Raw genomic sequence first — 24,976 nt, 5'->3', positions numbered from 1 at the left:
CCATATTAAAACACTGGCCATTAAAACACTGATACCTCTACATTGGCCACAGCACCCATCTCATTTAAGAGATGCCACTACTCATTTTATACCTTTGGTTTAGTAGTTTTCTTGGGGGTCCACTCCGGAAGAACTTCTCTATTTTCCACAGTCTCTTCAGCGTGTTCTAATGAGGCAGAGGTCACAGAACTTGCTTCATGTTCACTTTGCTTTGCAAGGTTAATTATTCCTGAATTAAGGGAGATATTATTTAAATTCTAGGTCTCATCAGCATCTTCATGATAGTGTGTCAATTATAATTCAGTAAAAGCTGAGGGCAAATTGTGATACTTTCATTATGTCCAATAATATTTTACTACTCAAAGGAAGAACTTACTAACTTACTGGAATATTTCTAACTAAAGTAGCAGAATTTCATCCAAATCCTTTTCCAGTTAACGAGAGAAGAGGAAGGCATGAATTTAAATCTCTTCATTAGTTATGAAATATATATACCCTTTCAACAAAGAAACAACATTCAGTAACTACTTCTAGGCATTTCAGGATCTTCTCCTCTGCTATTTAATGTTCTTACAGAACAATCTTTTAATATAAATATAATTGGAAGTACCTTTCTAGCAGAAAGCCAGCTTTTTTATTTGCTATATTTGCACTATGCAAAATCGAAACATCAAAGAAGATATATGGTGCATATGAAATAAAGTGATAATTGTAATTTGGATGAGAAAGTGAGGGAGAGGAGAATTGAATGAAGATAGTCTAGTAAAGAATGAGCTGACCCCATCATCTGATGTATACTACTTTTTTGTAACATCTCTTCATGACAATTTAATTAAGATACAAACCCTACAAGGTTGGTGCAGTGAATATTAGCATTAAGATCAGAACAATCTTACTGCTACTGACTTCTTATGAAGCAATTCAATGCTTGCAGTTTCTGTTCAATTTGTTATAATGACAGTGTTTAATCATGGGCTCTACTCTATAACACACTGCTGAATTGAGGTCACACATGTGGCCATTCAAGCATGCAGCACGTAATCTATAACTAAGATTTCTCTTCTGAATCCTTCTCAGCTGTATCATCAATTAACACTACAATTATTTTAGAAATACTAAGTATTAAAATATATTTTATTTAGCTTTGATTTGAAACAAGCAAGGGAGTCTGCAATAAAGCATACCATGTGTGTTTGCAGTCTATTATACCACTACAATACTGCACTGGGAATATTGCTAAATCAACTGAGTTCTGAGATGTTTAATTAGAAACCTTCTGTTATGCATCCTATGGCCATATAAGAGAGGCTTCTTTCCTCCTAGGTTCAATATATGTCAGCTCATTAGCAGAATATACATTTGATGGCCTTAAACTAAGCTCAAACTTGATATTTAGCCTTACATGCTAATTACACAGAATCTCTCTTATAAAGGGATACAAATTTATACAAGTTAAATACTCACAACTTCTACAGGAGCAATAACTGGACTGACACAGTGCTAATCACCATAACCCCAATAAATGAGTGACATTGCATTTGGTCAAGATAAAACAATACCCTTCTCTATTAAGCTAATCACTTTTACTGTGCTTTCTGCTGTATCTGTTGTGCTGACTATGAAAATTTCCCCATTGTTAATGCTACATGATTTTTAATGCTATTAACATATACATTAATAACTCCAAAGCCTTCCAAAACCAAATATAAACAGTCAATGTTTGTTTATAAAAAATGCACAGACTTCAATGGAACTATTTAATAATACAGAGTTACTTTCTGGAGCTTTGATGGATTGCCAGTCCTTTTATACCTTTGTCAGCTCTTCCTTTATAACTTAAACACACACATAGCTCATAAGTGAAAGTCAGGTACTTTATGTTCATATACAGAAATGTGTTTGTATGATGTAGTAACTAATGAGAACCTTGTATGAGGTCAAGGCTGTATATTCAGTGGGACAGAATTTATGCATTGAGGCCAAATGAGTCTTTAGCTCAAATCCAGTATCAAAAGCAAGTCTTTATGAATTTATCTTTTCTATGTCACAACATGGCTGTGCTTTATACTTTGTACAGTGTGATCCTGAATACTGCTGAACATCCGTATTCTTTGTCAAGTCAACTTCCAAGGTTGTCATATGGGTTTTTTTTCTTCAAGTACTGTTTCTTGAGAAAAGGCTTTAAGTACTAAACTAATTTTTCTTTCTCAGATAAGTATTTTGTATAACAAAATTTCCATATGGCTCAGGCCACAAAGTTGTTAACCTTACGCATTCATAAAGAGAGTATCTTCTGCTCCGCATTTAACATTTCTGTTACCAATTGCCATTATTACAGGATTCCTGCTAATCAAAACAGAGGCCGAGGCAGAAATAATGTGATTTTCAGTGTAATTGACATTTTACCTGAGGAAGCTGGTTTGGGAAGGCGACTTTGGAAAGGTCGTATCCCTTTGGCAGTCATGGCCGGATCAGATGTTGAGTGACTAATTACACTTTCCACAGGCTCCTGGCTCTTAGCTGCTGAAGGCACTTCTCGCTCAAGAGTTTTGGCTTTTACTGAAGGAGCTGAAAGAGGAACTTGCTCAGATGCTGCAAAGATTCCCGTTTCCAAGGGTGACTCTTGCTTAGAAATGTGTCTGCCCGTCGATCGGTTCCCCGAGTCAGGGAGGGGGAAGGTTCCAATCCCGCTGTCCAGCGTCCTCATCTGGCAGCAAGACTCTAAGGCACAGGAAATTGGTGTGATGGGATGGAACTAAAGGCATTTAAAGCCAGGGAAAGGATCTAGGGGGAAAAAAGGGCACCTTCAAGGGAAGGGAAACGTTTTGCACTTTGTGAGTGTGCTGTTACCTGTCACTGGAATGCTTTTGACATTTTGTCTAACTGAATACAAGGAAATCCCTGTTGAGATGCAATGAAATTAAACAAGTGCCAAAACATTGACACTGGCCTGCTTTGGAGCAACAGTGCGATAATGGATAAGTGGGGCAGGTCCTGGAAAGCAATTACAGATAAAATTTTAAAATAATTTCATTTGAAAGCCCACAGAATGTCTAGAGAGTGCCAGTGTGAGGGATGGAGTAGTGCAATATATTCCTTCCAACATAAACCCACTCTCCGTGAAGGTTTGGCCTCTCCACACCTGTGTTTTGCTAATTGTTTCTCACACAAGAAGGCATTCATCAAAATGTGTGATATATTCTTACACAAAATTAAGATTTACAGAATTTCTTAGAGATACCCATCTCTCAGAGCACCCTGAAAATCTTGGACAGAAACAACCCTGCCTTTGTTTACCTTGTCACACATGGTCTGCACATCCCAGTTTGGGTAAGTGTCCAAAATGCCAGGCACCTTTAATACTTTTTTTTGGAAGCACTGTGGTCCCACACAGCCCTCCAGCTCATTCATCCTATTGGAAAGATCCTGTACAAACCATGGAACAGGGAAAGGTGCAAATGTAGCTGTGTGCTCACTGCTATTTGAGCAACCAGGATGTACAGGCAACCCCCCTGCCCTCTCATTCCCTACCAGTTTCCAGAGACTTCCCTTTTGTTTCTGTAAGGGGCAAACAATGCTGTAGAGCCTGTGATGGCAAGGTCCTTCTGAGAGCTATAAACACCAAGGAGGGAACTTCAGCACTAATGGTTGGAAAATGAGCATAATTTAGGTTAAATGTCTGGAAACATCCCTTGACAGCAAGATCTTAAGTCTGTGGCAGACAATCCCAAAGGAAGCAGAGGAATTTCCTTTGCTTTGAACAATTTAAGGCTTCACTTGACTAAAGATATACTGCACTGAACAATTGTACTCTAGCAGGAGATGCAGAACATGGCTCAATATATCTTCTCCATCTCTATTTTTTGTGTTTCTGAGTATTTTTTTTATGATATGTCCAATTGTTATTTAAGTCTGTTGTAGTTGGCAGTTCTCTTTCAAGTAATTTTCATTATTTTTTTCCTCTGCAGTGTTTCTAATACTCTCAAAAATTTGGAAATATTTCTCCCCTATGGGTTTTGCCTATTTGTTTTTGAACTAAGAACATTACCATAGTCATTCTTGTTAAATATCTCAACGGGCTTTTCTTAACAAGGAAGAAACTACTTACAGACAAATTAAATATGTATTTCTATTTCATAGTTCTTGAGAAAGGAGAAGCAGCCTATATTTTTGTGGTTCTCTTTGCCTTATCCTCATCACTCAGGATCAAAGAAAGACTGAAAGTCCTACTGAGCACCTGAACCTTACAGGGCCTGGCTGAGCTGCAGCAGCAAATTCTCTGTGCATTGTCTTTTAAAAGGGCAGTAAGTGCTAATGTGTAATAATGATTTTTGAAGTTGCTGAAGGTTTCCAAGGAAGCATGAAGAAAAAAAAAAGATAATTATATTTGGTTCTGCTGCATCAAAAGGAGGTATCCCATCTACTGAACCCTCTGATCTCAGCTATGCTCACTCTAACTTTTTGTTTGTTTGTTTTTGAATAACAAAATACCTAGATAGAAGTGTGAGTGTGGAAAAGCAATTTAAAATGCCAGACATTGCTCTTGTCATTTTCTGAAAATAATCAAGCTGAAACAGCATGTTAGCTCGTGGACAGGCAATTCTTCAACTAAGGACTATTGGTGAGAGAGTTAGAAAATAAAGGGAAATATGGAATAAAAAAGGATTTCTGTTATCTCCCTTTCAACCAAATGACATCTGAGCACCCCTGGTTGTGTTGGAGAGGCAGAGAGACAGGGAGTAAACTGAAAACATAAAAACCACAGAAGTCTGAGGAGCCTCCCCTCTCCTGTCTGTATGGTCACTGTGAGACCTGATTTGGAACCCATTTCCACAGGGACTCTGAAGGATCTTTCAGTGTTGTTTCCTTTCTTACCATTCTCTAAGAAATGAAAAAGTCATTCCCTCTGAATTATTACAGGAAATTTAAGTAGGGTCAAAATGTATATCAAAAAGCAAAGCTACAGCCTTGGCTAAGGAGAAGTGGAAGATGGAAACTTTTATCTTCTGAGGACGTTTCTTAAAATGACATATGGGTTTCTCTTGCCCACTATTGCCTTGTGTACATCTAGGAATGGACCATGGAAACAATGGCAGAGAATCAAAAGAAATGAATACTGAGGGCCAGATTTCCAGAATATACAGTCTCCTGCTGTATCCAAAATAATTGGGAGAGTGATGAAGGAGCACACCAGTGGTATCACATTCAATTAAAAGGAAAATAGTTTTAATCAATTATATTCTTCCTCCAGAGAGACTTTATCCATGATAAAGGAAATATACCAGGTGGAAAACAGATTTTCAAAGCAGCTCACACAGCTCAATTTTTAGTTCTGAAAAACCACAAAAGGGTCTGGTTTTCAAAGTGCTCAATGCTTGGCAGCTCCTGTTGTGACACTTGGAGACAGATTTTTAGAAAATTCTGTGACTCAGCTATGTTGAATATAAACCTCAAAAACCTAGTCCAAAATCCAGAGGAAACACCAAAATTCTTAGTGGATTTTTATTTTTCATTACTAAAAGTAACTAATTCACCCCTAAATCTATATAATACAAACAAAAAAAAAGTATCTTTCAGAACAATTTATATTACTGAAAGAACAAATACACATTAGCTTATGTTTTTTAAAATTTTTTGTGAAGCAACTGCAAAATAAAAAGTACTTTATACATCCCAGTGACAGCTTTCATACAGCTTCATAGCCCATCTGATTTCATCAGCTGCACTGACACTTCAAATTACTGTTATCAGCAAGAGCTGCACAAGACTACATAATGAAAATATGTAAAAGTTAAATCTCTGGTGCTGTGACAGTACCACTCAGTAGATGAAAAATGACTCCATGAAACATTAAAGTCTGGAAAGAGTTATATATGAGCTTAATTACTTTTGCTTGAGAATTCTTCCTGGCATACCAGCCAAATTCCTTGCCTGTTTCTGATTTTTTTTTTCCTCCACTTTCTCTGCCAGGGAAGAAAGAAGCTCACAGAATGGTATTGGCTTTATAGTGGACCCAGATAGATTCATCATCAGCCATTTCTCTGAATAATCAAAAGCCTGAAATAACCCCTCCCCTCCCTCTCATCATGGGGATTTGAGTCTGGACCTAAAATAAAGTCCCTGGAAGTCCTACTGTAGAGGAACAATTCAAAACTGAAAACAGAAACAAGGAAGAATTTCTATTTCCTGGAGGTCAAGAAACTCTTGACTGCATGGGAACCTCTTGATGACAGGGTATTGTAAGAGTTCAGTGGACAATTTGAGGAAGACCTTTAATGTTAAGAAGCCTCTTAACCAGAGGAAAAAAAGGAGTTAACATTGCATAGAAAGTTTTCTGAAAGTTTTCTGAACTACTTCTCAATAATTTTCAAATTTAATATTTTCACATGCAAGATGATCCTGCAGTTCATGTGCTCCATCAGCTGGACACCACTGAAATTTGTGCAGCTTTGCAATATTGCATCATCACAGGGGCTTCACCAACATTTCCTGGTGTCAGTAGATCACCAAGGTCTCTTCAACACAGGGTCAGCACCCAAATTAGAGACAGAATAAAAAGGATTTGTGGAAACTCTGCACCTGAGGGTCTGCACAAGAGTAGGAAAGGGACCTACGCTCAGGCTGGCAGGTATCAGGAATTCTAGAAATCAGATCAGCACAGGGGAAAACAAGTCTAGCAGCTCATTCTGTAGGGTTTTTTTACATTTTCCTCTGAAATGCAAAAATTAAAGAGTTAGAAGTAAACATATCCCACTGATAAGAACTGACAGCTTAGAAGTAATTGAAGTATTTTAGGGCATTCTCCTGAGCGTAGATAATTTAAAAATGCATCTTAAATACCAGCAACAAATCATTAAACCTAATTATTCTTCAACTTTTTTTTTTTTTTTTTTTTTTCTTCTGTAACACTTGCCACAAAGATATCAGAAACACATCACCTCTTTCTCAGAAAGCATCCTTGGTACCATTCATTGGAGACTGGAAGAGAATACCCAGGGAAGCTGAGTGCTGACCCTGCTTTTGTGTTCCTTCAGAAGTGCTGCTCTGAGTCACTGTGAGGCTGAAAGGAGCTCTCCCTCTGAACTGGTTTATGCTGTTTCCCTTCTCTGCTCCTCTTTTCATACAATGCATGCGAAAGGAAAATCAATTTGGGGAGAAAAAATAAAAGGAAGCATAGAACAGCTCCTGTGAAGGGAATTGCTTCCAGCACAACATAAGAAATGTGGGTCCAGCCCTGATTAAGTTCTACACTGATGGTTGCAAATAGGGTATTAAAATAAGCAGCGGAGCAAAATCCATCCCACTTTTAGATCAGGGATATGTTAGTCTTTCTAATGTCAAACCTATGGTTGAGTCCTAGCACATAATGAAGAGGTTTCATGAATTTCATAAAAGAGAATACATAAGGTGGTGACATATCTTTTAAACAAAGCTTCTGATTACACTTTTCTTCAATAATGTGAAAACATGCTTTTGCTAAGGGGGATATAATGCCACATGTTATTGCAAACAAACCTTTAACTGAATAACTTGGGAGTGTTTCATAATGTTTCCTCAGGTAAAGTAAAGATTCACATTCTAATAAAGTCTTTTTATGTTGCATCCTAAATGAGTTTCACAGATGCTCAGTCTATTCACAAATCACATACAAGTCCTGTTTTACATAGGGACTGTTACACTGCAGAGAAGTCTATAAAATAACTCCTGGTTATTTTGACCACCTATTTAAAAAAAAAAAGTGAGTTTTCTATGATTCTTGAACAATCCATAAAAATCTTTACAGAAACCACAAGATGCCAAGTTTTGCCCACAGAGCTAAAGTAAGGCATCAATCAGCAGTTCTATTGAACAGGTATTTGTGAATAAATACAGCATCACACAAAATAGTCAGGCAATTCACCTACTAAGAATTAGGCATAACAAGAGGAGGCATTTCTGGATGGTGGCACAGAGGAAAGGCCTTACAGGTTGGAGGGGAAATAATTACAGGTCCTACTGTGCTGTAACTGCAGTTCTGCCTCTCTACCCACTCGTGCCACGAGTGACAGAAGGCAGCTGCTGCTTGGGGGGATTGAGATTTCCAGAAGCAGCTCAATAACCTCAGCCATTCCCCACCACGGTGTACTCATCAAACACACTGATGGCTACCAGATGCAATTACTGCAAACAGACCCTATTTCTACTTCAAATGACACATAAAGAGTTTCTGTTTGGAGGCTTTATGTTACTTAACTTCGATGGCCAATCTATCTTAACATTAAAAATAAACATCAACAAAGAGGACAAATGTATTTTATGTCAGAAAGATCACAGGTAGTTCTGCTTGCATCAGGCTTTCTAGGCATAATACTAGTAGCACAGGGACATATTTTCTTTAAAAGAAGCATCCCACCTCATGGAAATTGTGGAATCCTCCCCTGTGTTCACCACTACAGCTGGTTTGAGATATTCCTCACATAAATTTTCAAGTTTTGGCCTACAAAACTGCACATGATTGACAGAAATTTCAGCTGAAGTCTTTAAGTATCCACCAGAATTCTCCACAGAAAGCAGGCATTTTCAGGAAAAAAATATCAGTCAAAAATAGCTCTGTATCAAGAACAGTTTCGCTGGGAAATTTCCAGCAAGCTGTTTTCAGAAGTACAGACTCAAGCCTTGACAGGTTTTGAGAGGTAAATAACACTGAATAGGCCTTCTTTAAGGAGGATCCAGGACATTAAAAATGGAAGGACATAGTTCCCATCAGTAACAGAATAAACAAATTCTAACAAATTACCTTTCTTTGCAGTAGAAAGTTCAAGAGTTTCCACTAAGCTGTCACGGGGAACCAGATAACATCTACTGGCTTTCTTCTGGAACACAAAGGGAGTATAGTTTTTCCTAGCATTTTGAAACATGCCAAATTAAAAATTAATAGATTTTTTTTATTGTTCTTTTTTTTTTCTTTTCAGAAGAATATTTCAAATGTTGATAGGTCCCTGCAAAATTCTTTCAAAAGTTAATAAACATCTTTAAGCTACATGTGGCATTGGCAGGAAGAAGTTAAACTACAGATGGCAAAACAGATCTCTTTATTTGCACATCCTTCTCTTCATCTGCAATGCTAAAGCAACCACAAAAAAAAGAGAAAATATATTTCTGCCAAATCGATGTCAATTTAAAGTAGATTATTCCTTCTGGGTTTACACTATAATTTGATCCAGCTGATCAAAGATGAGTGCATTATTATTTTCTATCTAGATCTGAGGTACAATCAGTGTGCAAAATTAAAAAGCCCAAAGGCTATCCAAGGTAAAACTAGAAAAGACCCAACTTTTCACAGCCCTGCACTCCCATGGGCACTGCACTGGTGGCATGGGATTATCTCCAACATATATTAAAGAAGGATAAATTGGAGGACTGTGCTGTGTATTCTCAAATTATGGAACTCCATTCATGGCTACTTGAGTCTTGGATTACAATTTATGCCTATTTATAATAACAATAAACTAAATAAACACAGACTTTACCAACTTATTCAGTGGTTTTTCTATTTTCTTCCTAGTCATGCTTTATTTTGCAAAACCCACAAACTTCAATATGTCATTTATCCAATAAATTGTCAGCTGTCTTCACAGTTTTCCATGACCACAATCCCATCTGAAGTGTATTTTCTGCATTGAAACTGAGATAATTGCTGCCTCATTTTAATTCTAGTCCCATCTCAAATTATATTTCCACTAGTAAGTCAAGATTAGCTTTAATTATTAGAGAATACTAATGATCTTGTACTCCAATTTAGCAGTTATCTATGGACTTTTTTTTTCCCAACAAATGCTTTCTATCATCCTCCAGGCATGCTTGTAATGGGGGCAAGCTACGTGGAACAGTGTTGTTAAAGAGGACAAAATGAGCTGGAGAAGGAACTTGGATAATTTTTTGAATTTTCTACTCCACATCTCTAAGTTTCTATTAAATACAAAGGTGTAAGTGCAGTTTTCCAGCTGGGAAAGTCTTACAGCCAATGGCACCTGGAATTATCTCTCTTGTATTATGCTCTTATATTTTCCTTCTAAAAATCTACTCACTGTTCTCAGGAGACAGGATATTAGGAATAGATACTATTTTAGTCCTACTAGAAAAGATATATTGAGACTTATAACTCATTTGAAGAGCAGCTTGAAGCTCTGTGTAAAAGGTAATTAAATGAAGACTGGGTGCAGCCTGGCTGTCAATGAGGCCAGCCTAGAAATTCTTTGTGGAGCTATTCCTCTTTTCTGGTTCTATATCTCCCTTTGGCTTTATATTGCCAATCAGCCTTACAACTTTGCCACTATCTCTGAGAAAGTTACAGATGAGTAAGAGCTGAGAAGAAGGAGAAGTCCTCACATCTCAAGCAGGGTGTGAATCCACGGTAAGCAACAGGTCTGCTGCCATGCAGGAACGGAGCTTTCCCAGGCTTTTTCACTGAGCACAGCCTTCTGTTTCTCTCAGAACCCTGAAATGTGAGGGTTGGGAGCCAGCAATTGCACAGCGTCAGGAACACCTTCCTGGGGATGGCTCATTCAAGGTATGGATGGATGCTCCCCTTCTAACAGGAAAGACACATCCCAGCTCTCAGAAGTCCTGCCTGTAAACAGCAAAGCCCAAGACAGGATGGTTTGTAATCTACCCAGGTGCTAAGAGCTGCCTCAGCCATGCCCTTTCCATGTCACCACAGGCCTTTATCTCTCTTGCTTTATGTCCCAGTTCTTCACATGAAAACACAGAGCTAATCCCACTTCTCCATCCCTGGAGTGCTGCCATGAGGATAAAGGACATGGATGTTTGGCAGTCAGAGCATAGCCAACCTGCAATCCCTGCCATGAATAATGCTTGTGCACAGATACCTCCACTCAGCTTTTCTGGAGGTTCTTCAGGAATTAACAGCAAGCTGCAAAGTACTTCCAAGAAGCAAAAAGACTGGGGTTTTGCTGGTAGTATTAGAGGCAGCTGGTTTATTTTAAGAATAACTGCATTAAAGCACAGTTAGAGAAGTGAAGAGGTCACACTTAGCAGCTCAGAGACATGGGCTGCACTTGGTGCCCAGGGGAGCATTTGGATGTTCCATGTTCCATGTGTTCACTGATGACTGGGCTGGAGGCATTTAAGGATAACAGGATGGAAGCACTGATTTACTTGCTGTTAAGCAACTCTCTTATAAATTGGAGTTTGGTTTTACTCACAGTGAGATACTTTCTTTGATTTTCTATTCCCAACAGATAGGACTAGGGATAGTGCTTTAAGCAAAAATGCTGTCTCTGGTAAACATGGACCAGTTTCTAAGTGCATAGAAAGCTCTGGGTTTTGCAAATGCACTAGAGAACACACTATATTTATTCTGGAACATCACTGCTTTTTGTTTGTTAGTACAAAAAAATACTGAAATTAAAGCCACATGAATATTAAATAAAGCTTTAAATAATTTATTTTTAGTTTTGGCCGACAGATGGCTTTACTTAAGGGTACTGCTAACAATCACTTAAAATATACATGCACACCTGAACTAAAAACTGATTTTATTTCTTAATTAATGAAAACTTATTAATAGAGTGAAAACAGCACAAAGCTTTAAGTAACTTTTAGGTGCACTATAATCCTTCCATTCTGGTAGCTAAGTTTCGTTCCAAACCAGCTGTGGAACTAACTGCAGGCAAGCAGGAGCTGGTAAGAAACCATCACAATTTGAAGCCAGAAGAATGAATTCAGATTTTTTTTTCAGGAATTCTGTTTTTTGCAAAAAAATGCATGCCACATCATGTGGTGCTACAAAAAACACCATTAGGATGACAGCTTTGAAACAACATACTGCACCTCTGCTTGTTAAAGACAGGAAGTAAAGAAATTATTCACTGTAAATATATTGATTGATTTCCTTTTCTTTTCCTAACAGTGAATTGTCCAAACACTGAAAAATTGAGTTAATCTAGTATTAAAAACTATGCACTAATTGTATAGGTATTATTTCTCTCTTAGAGTGATTTTTTTTGAAGAGTCTGTTTTTGTATGATCTCCAATGATGACTAATTGCATAATCATATGTCAACAATTCAGGTGTCAGACTGAAGACATGAATCAAAGCTCAAACTCAATTAAAAACAGCAAAAAAAAAAAAATAGCAATAGGCATCCTATCATCAGAGTGAGAATCTGGAAGGGCATATGCCAATACAGCTCAAACTTAACTGATAATTCAGGTAAAAATGTATTTTTCATGAAAGTTATACTAGATTTCATTGTAGAAAAGGAGCATGAAGTCCCTGTGAGCACAGATGAAACATGTTTAAAATAACACATCCTCACTAGAAATGCTTTTCAGTTTGCTCAGTTGTACTTCAGCTATATGAATTAATGGGAAATGAATGACTGAAGTTTCATACACACATCCACAGATGGCCCTTGCCAGGAGCAAAACACCATATAAAGTAAAAAAGTTTCAAACAGAAGGACTCACACTGCTATAGAGAATACCAATGTGTGCTATCCTGTAAGAGGCAGGATAATCAGGCATAGTCCTGATTTGAGTGATAAAATGAATATAGATTGGGCTAGACTGTAAAATACTGTAAATCAACACAGCAGCACTAACTTCAGAGTGGCAGAACCTGGCCATCCTGTTTAATTGACATTTTAAGCCTGAATGAGACCAGCAGATTCTCAGTATCTTGAATAATAATTAGACTGTATCCTATATATAATGCATAAAGAGACACACTTCTCATTCTAGTGATAAAATTTGGTATTTCTGGGAGAGTAGATGTAATGACAAAGAAGCAAATTAACAGCAAATCACTGTGGCTAATAAGGAAGTGTTGAGCCAAAATATTAATTCTCTCCACAGAGCGAAGACAAGCTAGACAGTAGGCAGCAGCAGAGCTGTAGAAGAATTGGCAATTAGACAAATGCTATGTGTATTATCTTTAAAGTACAAAGAAATGATTTGTCTTTGCCAGACTGTGAAGAAGGTAAGCTGACATAAATTAGAAGACATTAATGGATGTTAGTTTCTTATTATTCACATTGGCAAGGTTCTCCATCATCTTCATGAAAATACAAGTATCATCTAGAAAAATGCATGGAAGTTTCACTCTGTTATCTACTCTTGCTCCTCTAGACCATTACTTCAAAGTCAACCCCTGCAGCAATGCCCAAATGCCAAACAAGTCAAGAACAGAGCACAGCTGACACTATTCATCCTGTTTCTAGTGCTCCAAACACACATAATGCCACTCCTCTCTCAGCTGTCTGTTCTGCAGTGTAGCTTGTTCACCTTCTCACCCATAAAAAAACACACACAAAACAGCAGGCATTTATTTTGATAAAGATCCACTGAGAATGTGCAGAGCAACTCAGTAGGAGGAAAGGATATTTACTCAGCTTTATGCACCAGGGTGAGTATTTGTGATGAGCAAGACCTGGCGTGGTAATTAAGGCTGCTGCACACTGCCCTGGAAGGCCACTCAACAGCAGGACCACACCACATCTTCAGCAACACAAATATCGCAGCACAGCAACATGGGACTGCTAAATGTTCTGTAAAGTCTCCCAAAGAGATGGCACACTGGTCAGGGACAGATGTAGAACAATATCCTTGAAGATTTAAAAAACTTGACTGATGAGGTCCCTGAGCAGGACTTCCAGCCTTAGGGGATGTTTCTACACACAGGACAGTCAATTGTTCTTGCAATGCCCACTAGTTTTTAAACCAGATTTCCCATCAGTGATGAATCATTTTAGCTGTTCTGGTTCAGAAAAGTAAGTAAACAACAGCCACAGGTCATTTCAATGGTGTTGAAGGATCAGAAAATGAAGATTTTGGAGTACAAAAGGGGAAGAATAGTGCTTGATAATCGCATGGAAATGCAAATGCTTTGGGGATGTTACATGGAGGCAGCAAATGGCAGAAATTTAGAGAGACTGACTGAGGTATTCTGGTAAGTCAAAATACAAATGGAACTGCTTTTTATCCAATGATCTCAGGTCTCTTTGTGCACTTTCAAATGTGCCTCCTGTCTGTACAGTGACACCATGGTAGATAAGATTGTGATGGTCTCTCCCATCCTTCAGGACACTCATGGTGTTACAGTTTGAGGCTTTTTTTGCTTTGTTTTGATTTTTTTTTTTAATGAACAAGTTTGGATCCCAACATTGCTAGGGGCAAGAAATTATTTTACTGTTTATCAATTAATCATTGTTCTAGCAATTGGGAACCTAGCCCTTTGGATTAACAGCCAAGCTGGACGCTAGTTAGATATGGCAAGTGAGCAGATTTTTAAGTTGCCTTCTATGCTGTCTACGCTGAACTCCCATTTCAAGGCTCAAGCACACTTGCTAAGCAATTCATCCAGCACCTACAGATCTAACACCAACCTCTCACCTTCCACATGCACACAGGGCTTGGGAAAACTGCTTGGTATGATGTGCAAATAAATCCTTGCATACTTGTACCATTGCTCATATAGGGGGTTCATGAAAAATCTAATACCTTATCACAACTTGTATCAAAATGGAACATTTTTCAGATGTGAAATAGGAACAGACCCAGGCTGGAAATGGATTTAGTGATAACTCGTTTTGCTTGATTTTTATATACAGCAAGCTCACGTGTAGACTTCTAGACATTCCACAGCTTTGCTGAGTGGTGATGGGGAAGATAAAGCAAACAATTTCCCTTTATCTGAAAATGTGTAAATGAATGATTCAACTGCTATATCAGTTATGATTGCTAAATGGTTCTTAACTTCTATCAATGGCCTGATGAAAGGAATTAATGCTGAAAATGATAAATTGCTTTCTCAGGCATTGAGACTTCATGACAAGGGAGGGTTTCTTTTGAGGTGAGAAGACACCATATCAGTTGAATATTGTTCTTCATTACATGCTCCGGAGGCACCCAATGATTTGCTGAGCATTTAAGCAAATTGTGGGTTATCTCTTTGCCTCTCCACAGTGATGTGGATCACCTCTCTTTACTGAATGCACAGGCTATAACACAATAAATTGCTCACCACCTCTCCTCTCTCACTTATCCTGTTACATTTACCTCAGTAATCCACTACAGACCTCATGTAATCTGTCTCTAGGTTTTGAGGGTTCCTTAATGTAAATATGCTTGCTCAAATACATCAGACCTAATGGACATGCTTTAGGATGATGCATGTCACATTTAATGTATTTACCACATTAATCAGGCTTGTTTCCTTCACATCTATATCAGTTCCCCAAGAATGAGAAAACATTAATTTAATAGCTGTTTACTTAGTACCCCAGTAAAAACACCCAGTTTTAGTAGTTTGCATAATGGTGGACAAAACCAAATGATTGGTTTGGCAGAGGAGGGTGTTCAGTATTTTTTTTTTCTCATTGGAAACTTGGTACAAGTTTATTACAAGCAGAGGGACTGCTATTGTTTTCAGCAAACTTTGGAGTAAGACAATAGATAATTTATATAACTAAGCACTAAGAGCATGTACATTAAATGGCACATTCAGAAATGAAATATGAAACATAATTTCTCAGTTCCAGTGATCAGATCTAGATTTCAGAAAGAAACCAAGAGAAAAAAAAAAAGAAAAAAAAAAGAAAAAAAAGACAGATGGCACTGGAACAAGGATCTGTTGGTTAGAAATAGTTATTGGTATGGATACAGAAAGGCTCTGAATGGCAGTCTGGATTTGTGCTTGTCCACACAAGCAGTACCACACAAGCAGTGACCACTGGTTTCAAATGATGCAGGTGAACAAACATGAGGAGAAAGGTGAGAAAAGGAAATGGATCTCTGTGTGGAAAAAACATACATAAGAACCAGGAAGAAAAGAGGAGCAGAAAAAAAATTATCTGGAGCACGAGAAAGAACGCAGGCCCTTGTCATAGAAAAGTATGTTCATGAAGTGTGTTTTCTTATAATCATATATATAAGCTCATAATATGGCTACTGGGTGTTGAATAAAACAATATCAGAATACAAAAGCTAAGGTTAACATCTTTAGTATTTGATATATCAATACAAATAATTGTAATGCTGACATTTCATTTTAAGTCAAACCCTCCTCTGTCTGCAAAGTTACATGTTCTTTGCTATCAATATATCTGCAAAATTGCTATCAAGGAGCTGGCAGCTTATCTATAAAACTTGCTGTGAAGGATTTTCCTGGTTTCTACTGAAAATGGGCTTTGATCACTTTGCTGCATATAAAGCTTAAAAGAGGGTACTTTTAAAAGACAATGCAACGTACAAAATACTCACTATACTTCCTCTCTGGAACATGAAGCATCTAAGGGATTCAGCCAAATGCTCCCTAAAGAAGACAAATCTCAAAAAAGTTTCTTAAAAAAAAAATAAAATTAAAAAATAAAAAAAGTTTCTTCCTTTTTCTGACCAGATTGCCTTTAAATTACACTGCAAAACCCTTCTGAAAGGTTGTTCTTGGAAAGCAGAAAAAATGATGATCAAACCTGCCATAAGGCAGATGATTATCAAGAACTTTAATGGATTTGAGCGCTGGGCTACAGCAGAGCTACAAAAGAATCCTTTGACCTCAGTGTGTGTTTTTGTTCTGGCACAAAGCACCAAAGTCTACAGTGCACTTTTAATGTTGCTTTAATAGTGTGCAAGCCCAACCTTCTACCAAGCTAGAGACTTTCAAAACCCTTTTAAGTCTCTGAAGACATTTGCTCTGTATTATCTACAAGTTTCCCATTTAACACTGGATGAATCCATTTAGAGCAACTGACCTGGACCTCTAATGAAAATTTGACAAATATTAGTTCCAAGTCCTTCAAAGTTTCAAGAATTGGCTACATTTATCTTCATAATCTTTCCCCAGCTCTGAATTTCAGTTGGAATTCTCCAAACAAACAACAGGGGTCAATGCACAGTCAGATAATTTGTTTCCAGGAACTGTGAATCTTTCTGCTGTGGATTCTAACCCCAGCCTGCCTCAGGGATTTAACATAACTTCAGTAGGAAGTGCCTTGTGCTTCCAGTGGAGCAGGCAGTACCAATAACACCCAGATGGATTTTGGATTGCTACAACCAATTCTCCTGTTATCGAGTATTTGCTCTCTAGAGAACCCACAAGAAACTTCAGGTCTATTCAGATTGTTAAAATCTATTTTATCTTACCAGTGATTTTATTTTGATTAAAAAAATCTACTTGCAGTGCTGCCCCTGATATCCAAACTCAACAGGCTTTTATTATACAATGAATCTGGCCTTTTAGCTCAAATCAGTGACACATTAAATATAACATTTGAAACCAGAAGCTTTCCGGTTCAATAAAACAATTCCTTCAGATGAACTGCCCATGCTCCCACTGAATTTCAGTGCTTTAGACCAGAAGAGTTTTATTCACTTATGTTGCTAAGGATGAAATGCCTGTTGGAAACCCACAATGGTAAATAAACACATTCACACATTGAAATATCTGTGACAAAAAAAGAAACCTCTTTCTTTTTACTGAAACCTGAGTGTAAATTTAAGAACAGACTTGAAACTTTCTCAGACACTTCTCATCAGCCTAAATAAGCTGAGGCTGTGTTCTGTGTGAAGTTTGAGAATATCATTAGCAAAAAGCTTATTCCATGCTGACTTGCTCTTCCAGCAAAATTTCACCCATTTGGGCTAACAGAAATGGAAACTGGACCCAGAAAAATTATTATCGTGCAACTTTCAAACTGGGGTTTGATAAATCACCAAAGTGCTGCTGTCTGAGAAAATGGCACATTCAGTCTTTCCCTTCAGCCTCAGCAGAGGTTCATAACAACACTGAAGAATGATATGATTAATTACAACTAAATTTCCTGTTCATTACAGATACATTCCCAAAAAGAAAACAGCCTGTTAATTTTTGTATACTCAAAAATACTGTTGCTGCATACCCTGGTATTCCCATATGAAGCTGTCTGCAAGAACGAATTCTTCAGCAATTAGCATTTGTTTGCATGTGCCATGGATTTTTAACTTTTCCCTTGAAGCTGTTTATCAATGAAAATTCTGAATGCATTTTAATTAATACAATCACACTTTTCCAGGAATAGCTGCTAATTTGAAACAGCAGTTGAAATGTGAAATATTGAACTTTTTAAGAAATGCTTTGTTCCTCTCAAGATGTCTAATTATTACATTCTGTATGCAAAGGTGTCATCTGTAACTGTCTTGTAAGTTTTTGGGTCATTGTGACAATGGGGAAATTCAAGACAAATAATGACACTTCTACTCCCTTGGGAGGAACAGAATTTTTTTTCTTTGTAAAATGAAGGTGCTTTTTTTAATCTTTACATGGGAACAATACTGTCAGGAGCTTGACACATCATCTGTGCATTCAATAAAGGAATTTTAGTTATAGGAACACTTGAAGACCCTGCTGTACCTGTCTGAGCTGGGGAGTTTGCCATGACATGAAGAGGAAGTCAACCTTTTCATCATGTACATTTTCTCTTAGGTACTTTAGCATTTTCCACTTCATCCCTCTTCCAAAACACAACTTCTTTATTGCAAAGGGCTTGAGGGAAGAGATGAGGATGACTGGACTTCAAAGGGATACTCAGGGGTACTCAGGTCTGCTGTCTGTGGGAAGCATCTCTGCTTCCTCTCTGACACCACAGCAAAGGCATCAGGGGTGTAACACGTTTTAAAAAAACTTTCAAAATAGTTTAAATATATTTTGAAGAACAATATAGCACAGTATAATGACTGCTTCATATGGAAATGATCCCGTGTTCCTGAGATATAAGTATATGAGGAGGGAAATTGTATGTAACTGGGCACTCTTTCTTTCCTTCAACTGAGCAAATCTGAAGAGCCAGCAAAATACTTCAATTGGTTTAGATCAGCAACTGACAATTAAAAACCTAGCAACTGGTATTTTTCACGTTTTTTGATTCATACCCAGGAGTATCTCTCTGTTAGAACGTGATGAACCAGAATTGTCTCTCATGACACCTACCTAGAGGACTGTTATTAGTACCTTGTTTGCTGGTTAACTGGGCAGGACTGCTGTCAGTTTAGTTATTTTAGTGACAGCTACAGAAACACACGCTTTTCCTGCTGCATAAAAAACATTTTCCCTGCTAAATGATAGCTTTCCTACCATACATTCAGCTCTAAGTCTGTTTTCATAAAACCCAGTAGAATAAATGCATTAAAATACAGAAAAAAAAAACCCAAAAAACCACAGCAAACTTTGTTTTCTGGGGAAACAAGGGGAAAGGGCCTTTAGCTGATGGAGAGTGGATTCAGGAATTAGTAAGAAATTGTTTATTTGTAAGGGTGGTGAGGCCATGGAACAGGTTAGTGAGAGAAGCTGTGGCTGCATAGAGTTTCAGCAGGGAAAAAAAATCAGTATCTTTCTATGAAAACTTTTGTATCAGAAAAATGCCAGAACCTCTATCAAGGAATTTTAAAAGCATGTGACAACCTGCTCCATAACCACTATGTCCTGACAGAGACTCGGATTTGGTGCCTGTAGGAGGAGCAAAATATTAATTCTCTCAAAAGCCATCAGAATTATCTATTACAGGATGCAATAACAAATAAAATATCAAAATAAACAATATATATAGGCCTCAGCCACAACCACCAATTACACTGATGAACAACAAGGATACTCTGGAGTCTTTTTATGAAAAGGACTGCCAAAACTCTGCAAATATTTGTTTGGTGGTGGTTTTGGTTATTTTTTTTTTCTTTTTCGGTATAGATTGAAAAATTGAAACATTTCACATTATTCAAAGTAAAAGCTTTGAGAATTTTTGGTATGGAGGCAAAGTAATTATTTCAGAATGAGGAAAAATAATTTTGAACAATCTTAGGTGAGGTATTCTCTCCTGTTTCTAGTAACACAAAAGAAATCCTTTATGTACAGCATGAGAGGCATGAATTTCTGTTTGAGAATTTCTGCTAGTGTCTACCCACTGACAGAATGCCCTCAGAGTCTTGCACTGCACAAAGCTCTTGTTATTCAGCTGTTGTCATGGAGGCAGGTGATGGCTGAGCTCTCAGAGAGGGAAGAGTTTAGGGATCTTTCCTTCAGGTAACACAGCCAGAGTTTATTTGTCTGAATTTGGGACTGAAAGGGCTGTACAAGCAATGAAGCATGCAAACATTTTCCTACTGCCCCCAAAAGAAATGTGTTTTGACATGATACCTCTGCTTGGACTTGCTGGGTTGGCAGTACCAGTGAAATGAAAGAGATTCTGGCAAGAAAAAATGGAGTCAGATTTTAACTTTTTAATGAAATTTTTTATTGCAGCCTCTATCTGCAAAGGGAACTTGCTAAAGGTGAATTTTCCTTGTTCAGTCAGTTGTTTATATTGGTGACACTCTGCTCTAATACAAACCTCAGGTTTCTGTTTTGTCCTCCATTGCCTATTGGATATTTTTACATGTACTAAAATTAAAAATTAGTACGTGTCAGTCACGAGGCAGGGTGGAAGAGGTGCTACTTCTACAGCAAAGGCAACTTTATTATCAATAACAGCTTTAAGGTCTTTTGAACAGACACCTGTTTGCTGTTCCTTGTGGTTTAGTTTATCACAGCAATTATTCTGCTATTTAAATTTTATTCTGAACTTTACTAGTTCAAGGCCAGATGACAGAGCTACAGTATGTCAGTATTATTCCCACTGAAAGTGCCATGCACAACAGCCCTTATGTTAAGCCACTGTGTGTAACCCACTGTTCTTGGAGGCTGAAATGATCTTTCATAACCCAAGGCCCTCCAATCAAACATTGCATTGACCCACAATTGTAATGGTGTGTACTCATCTCATGCATTTTATGAAATCTGGCTATTTAGAAGCTAAATGAAGGCTAAAGCAGACATAAGGGGGCAAACAAACAAAATAATGAGAATTAAACATGTCTTTTTTGCAAGTGACAGCAACAAAATCCAGTGTAAAATATAATTTTGTACCTATCACATGACTCTGACATGTAGTCCTTGTCATGGTGTCCTCCTCTTCTTCTTGCAGGTTTTCTGTGACTACTTTAGCCTGTACACAGTGCAACAACAAAAGTGAAGAACATCTGTGACTCTGTTTATGTTGCTTCATGACAACTACAGAATGTTTTGCAGAAATAAATCAGAGTAAAGTTACATGGCAGCCAAGAGTGGAATATATAACCTGTCTTAGTCTATGAATGATATCTGATGATAACAACTTTAATTTCATTCAAAATCACAACATGCAACAATGAAAAATACCCTTGGAAGATGCACTTCTTCAAAATAAAAACTTAATATATGGTGTGGTGTCTCTAGCTCAGTTTGCAAACACTGAACTTTGGTGTTTTTATTCCCAACTCTGTCTAAAAGCATTTATTATCTAGACAGAGAGAAAAAAATCATTTAAGAATGCAGTGCACTCTAAGAGCCTGTGTGTGGTATTCAAGTTTGTGTTATTCAAATCCCTGAGATATTATGGGTTTTTTTCAAGACGTATCCTTGCCCTGTCATTCTGCACTCCTATTTCCCAGGTGTACAGATAATCTGAGTCCCTCCCTAGCACAGTGAAATCTCCCTCCATCACGTGCCATCAGTGGCCACAATTCAGTTTCAAGGACATATTTTTATGCTCCATAAATCAAACAGGAATAAAGATACTTCCAGGGTGATGAGAGGAAGAAAGGCAGCACCACAGAAAAAATTGCTTTCAATATCTCAGGGATCTTAAATTATTTGCTAATCACTCTCTGCTGTTTTAAACTGCTTACAGCACGCTCACAGTAACAAGAGCACATTTTGTAATCTAAACCGCTGGAATTTATCATCATTTGCATGACATATCTTTGATCACAGTGTAAATCCTGCTTGCTCTGGATTACACAAGTAGTCCTGTTGACCTCTCATGAACAGCCTAAGTATAACACCAAAGACTTGCTCTCCAGATTTTTAAAAGTGCATTTATCATCTCTTAATCCCAGGGATTTGATTACATCTTTTCTTTCTTACTAAATGCCTCTCTCCAGGCTATGGAAATGAGGAGGGGAGTGTTCATTTGGCACCCAGTTCCAGGTGGAACAGTTTCTCACATTCGCACAGTGCGTGGCCAAGTGCTGCTGTGACATTTCACAATGTTAGGACAGATCCCTGGGTGCTCCCCAAACACACAGACTGAGCACACAGAGTGCCACACAAAACTCCTGGTGCCTTGGGTTTGGTGCCACACTTCCACCTCACAAAGTGAAACCCGTGGCTGTTCTAAATCACACAGGGCTGTAATAAAATCACAAAGATGAAATGAAGCAGTGCAGCACAAAAATGATTGTATCTCACCTTAAACTCCAGCCAAGGACATGAAAAAGTACTGGAGAACATGGAATATCCTTGGTGTAGGCTGAAGTGTTATGTATTTCTGCTGGCTGGCCTTTAGAGCAAAGTGCTTTTTTGATGAACACTAACGGGAAGTGTATCCCTCTGAAGGTGAATGCACAAGGCCACCACTGGTGGAACACTGCATTTTCCATAAATTCAGTGGCAGTCCAGCAATAACATTCTTTGCATGAACAGAAATCAGAGGTAATTGGTGCATATGTTATGGCGTAATAGTGCCTCAAGCTTTTACCTGGCACATCGTAAGAAAAGTGATTTAATCATCAAAAATTAAATAGCTTTTAAAGGAAAAAAATCTTGCTAGAAAATTAATGTTAGAAACTGTTCTGGCCAGGATTTAAAGCAGCAGTATATATCTGATAAGCAGTTTGGAAATACAGCAGCTTCTGCACTGAACTGTATGACTGAGTGCACTTTGCATTGTTCAGAAAAGAAAAGAAATCTTCCTGGCTTAGGGCTTTTAAAAAGATTTATGCTGTTTTCCCCAAAAGCATTAATTTTGTCTTTTTATGAGGGGAAAAAAGTGCACAACAGGCCATCCTACTGCATGTGACTGTTTTCAGGCACAGCTATCTCCCAGCCTTTTGCAATCTCCTTCAAAGTAAGCAGACACCAAAGAATAGCTGGGAATGATAGTAATAAGATTCATGAACTGCGAATTTAAAGACTTTGCATTGGTTTTCTTTTAGAAGTTTGGAGGACAAGACGAAATACCACATATTGAGGAATCTTAAGGTATATCTCTTTCATAAATTAGCATTAATAACTGTAAGCACATTTAAAATCTTGTTATTCTGGATATCATCAGTCTTTTGGCACTAGGTATTTCTTTTAGGAATTAAGTGTCACAGGAAACACAATATGAAACTCAAAAAAATGAAACATATAAATGTAACTTAATCTTCAAAAACCACACAAAAACACTGTTTCCCTGCTAACAAAAGAGTGTATGGCGTAGCAGAAGTAATGCCTTTTCACCATGAACAACATGTCCTTAAAAACTAAATAGTATAATTAGCATTTTTCCATTATTTATGTACATTAAGAACAACCTTTGTAGTTCCTTCACAAATTAAGTGTGTTTCTTTAAGATATACTTCAAAGACTATTATTGCAGCATTTAGAAAGACTTCACAAAATGACACACAAAAAGCACAGCAAATTATTGCAGCATTAGAAAATAATAAGTTAGAAAGAAATTGTAGAAGCAATGTGTCGAGTTTTTGTACTTCTGTACAGTGAAGAAAGCTGTCAGGACCATTTTAAATGTGGCATAGTTAAACTGAGTGGCTCTGATAAGGGGCTCTGCTCTGCTATCTAAGTTCTAGATCAGTTGGATTGAATTTCCTGCATATTGCACATTTCCAGACTTTCATTCTCTCTCTTTCCTTTCAGTGACACTACAAGGACAGCCTTAGATATGCTTATAATTTGTGGTTTTATAATGCAGGAGACATCTACATTTTCAAAGGAGAGATGATACCAGAGGAGTCAGGAGGAAAGTTTTCAAACACATTCATTTTGCATATGTTCCCTGTAAGGTTTTTAAAAAAAATGACCTTGCAGATGTTCTCAGCAAAGACGTCAGTATTAAAGTAAAAAAAAAGAAAAAAAAATTTCCTGAATTTGAAACTATGTCTGGAATGTCTTGAAACTATGTATGGAATGCCTTGACCTCAAGCATCCTCAACATCAGCCCTAAGCTAAGAGTTTTTTCGTTTCCCATTACAAAGCTTTTTGCAATGTTCCCAGAGAATGTGTATTTCAGATTCCCCCAGTTGTATGTGCTGCACTTCAGTAACTCAGTTCTATCAGAACAACAAAAGCAACAGCCTCAGCTTCAGAGTAAGTATTATATTTGGCACAAGTTTCCAGGCTGTTTGTTAAAATTGTGGTGATGGTTAATAATAATAATCATAATAATATGGACAAGGCAGCTATCTCAGGAATGAGGAAAGAATGCTATAGGGTTAAAGCATTTCACTTCTCCTTGTGCTGGACTTTAAAACATCATGGGGAAGGTCCTTGCTAGGCAAGACATTGCTCATTAAATTCTAAAGTTAATTAAAAGAAGCTTCACCAGGAAGGGCACCCCTTCAGCCTGACTTTAGGTTACAATCCTGGACTCCGTGGGAACGCTTCTCAATGCAGCAAAGTCAGTCCAGAACCAGACTCTAGCAGCTAACAGAAAACAGGGTAACTTTTCTTCTATGTTACAACATTCCTCCCCTCTGAGTAAATTAAATTATCAGGTACAGTTAGTACCTTATTAAAATATAAAACTAACTACAGGCCATTAACAGGGAGATTTTTAATGGCACAAAGTGAGATGCAGGTCCAATGTATGTTTTTTCTTTTGAACATTCCCTCTTAAGTGACAAATATTCCCAAATGTGGTCAAATGATTTGCCTTTTCCACAGCAGCAGTGTACTTTTTAGGCTTAATGACTTCTATAATGTTGAGAGGAATGTTCAATACTGGCATGCAATTTTAAGGGAAAGGGGAAAAAATAAAATAAAAAAATGGTCCTATCATTTCACTCTACTACAGTATGATTATAGCATCATTGTGCATGTATCTTCACAGGAATTGAATTGCCAGCAGAAACAGTAGAATCTTCATGA

General features: G+C 37.6%; 1 protein-coding gene across 1 annotated transcript in view; it reads right to left on the bottom strand.

The window, feature by feature from the left end:
• Window positions 1-24,976, bottom strand: part of NCKAP5 (NCK associated protein 5) — a 242,907-nt gene that overhangs the window by 28,350 nt on the left and 189,581 nt on the right. The window contains exons 15-17 of the mRNA XM_041473262.1: window positions 20,933-21,011; window positions 2,407-2,721; window positions 93-229 (exon numbers count right to left, since the gene is read on the bottom strand). Coding sequence (XP_041329196.1) covers window positions 93-229; window positions 2,407-2,721; window positions 20,933-21,011 — 531 coding nt within the window. The remainder of the gene's footprint in view (window positions 1-92; window positions 230-2,406; window positions 2,722-20,932; window positions 21,012-24,976) is intronic.

This window comes from Pyrgilauda ruficollis, unplaced genomic scaffold, assembly GCF_017590135.1.
Source record: "Pyrgilauda ruficollis isolate IOZ18807 unplaced genomic scaffold, ASM1759013v1 scaffold3, whole genome shotgun sequence".
In the NCBI taxonomy this organism is placed as follows: Eukaryota; Metazoa; Chordata; class Aves; order Passeriformes; family Passeridae; genus Pyrgilauda; species Pyrgilauda ruficollis.
This window is presented reverse-complemented; position numbering and strand designations above follow the sequence as displayed.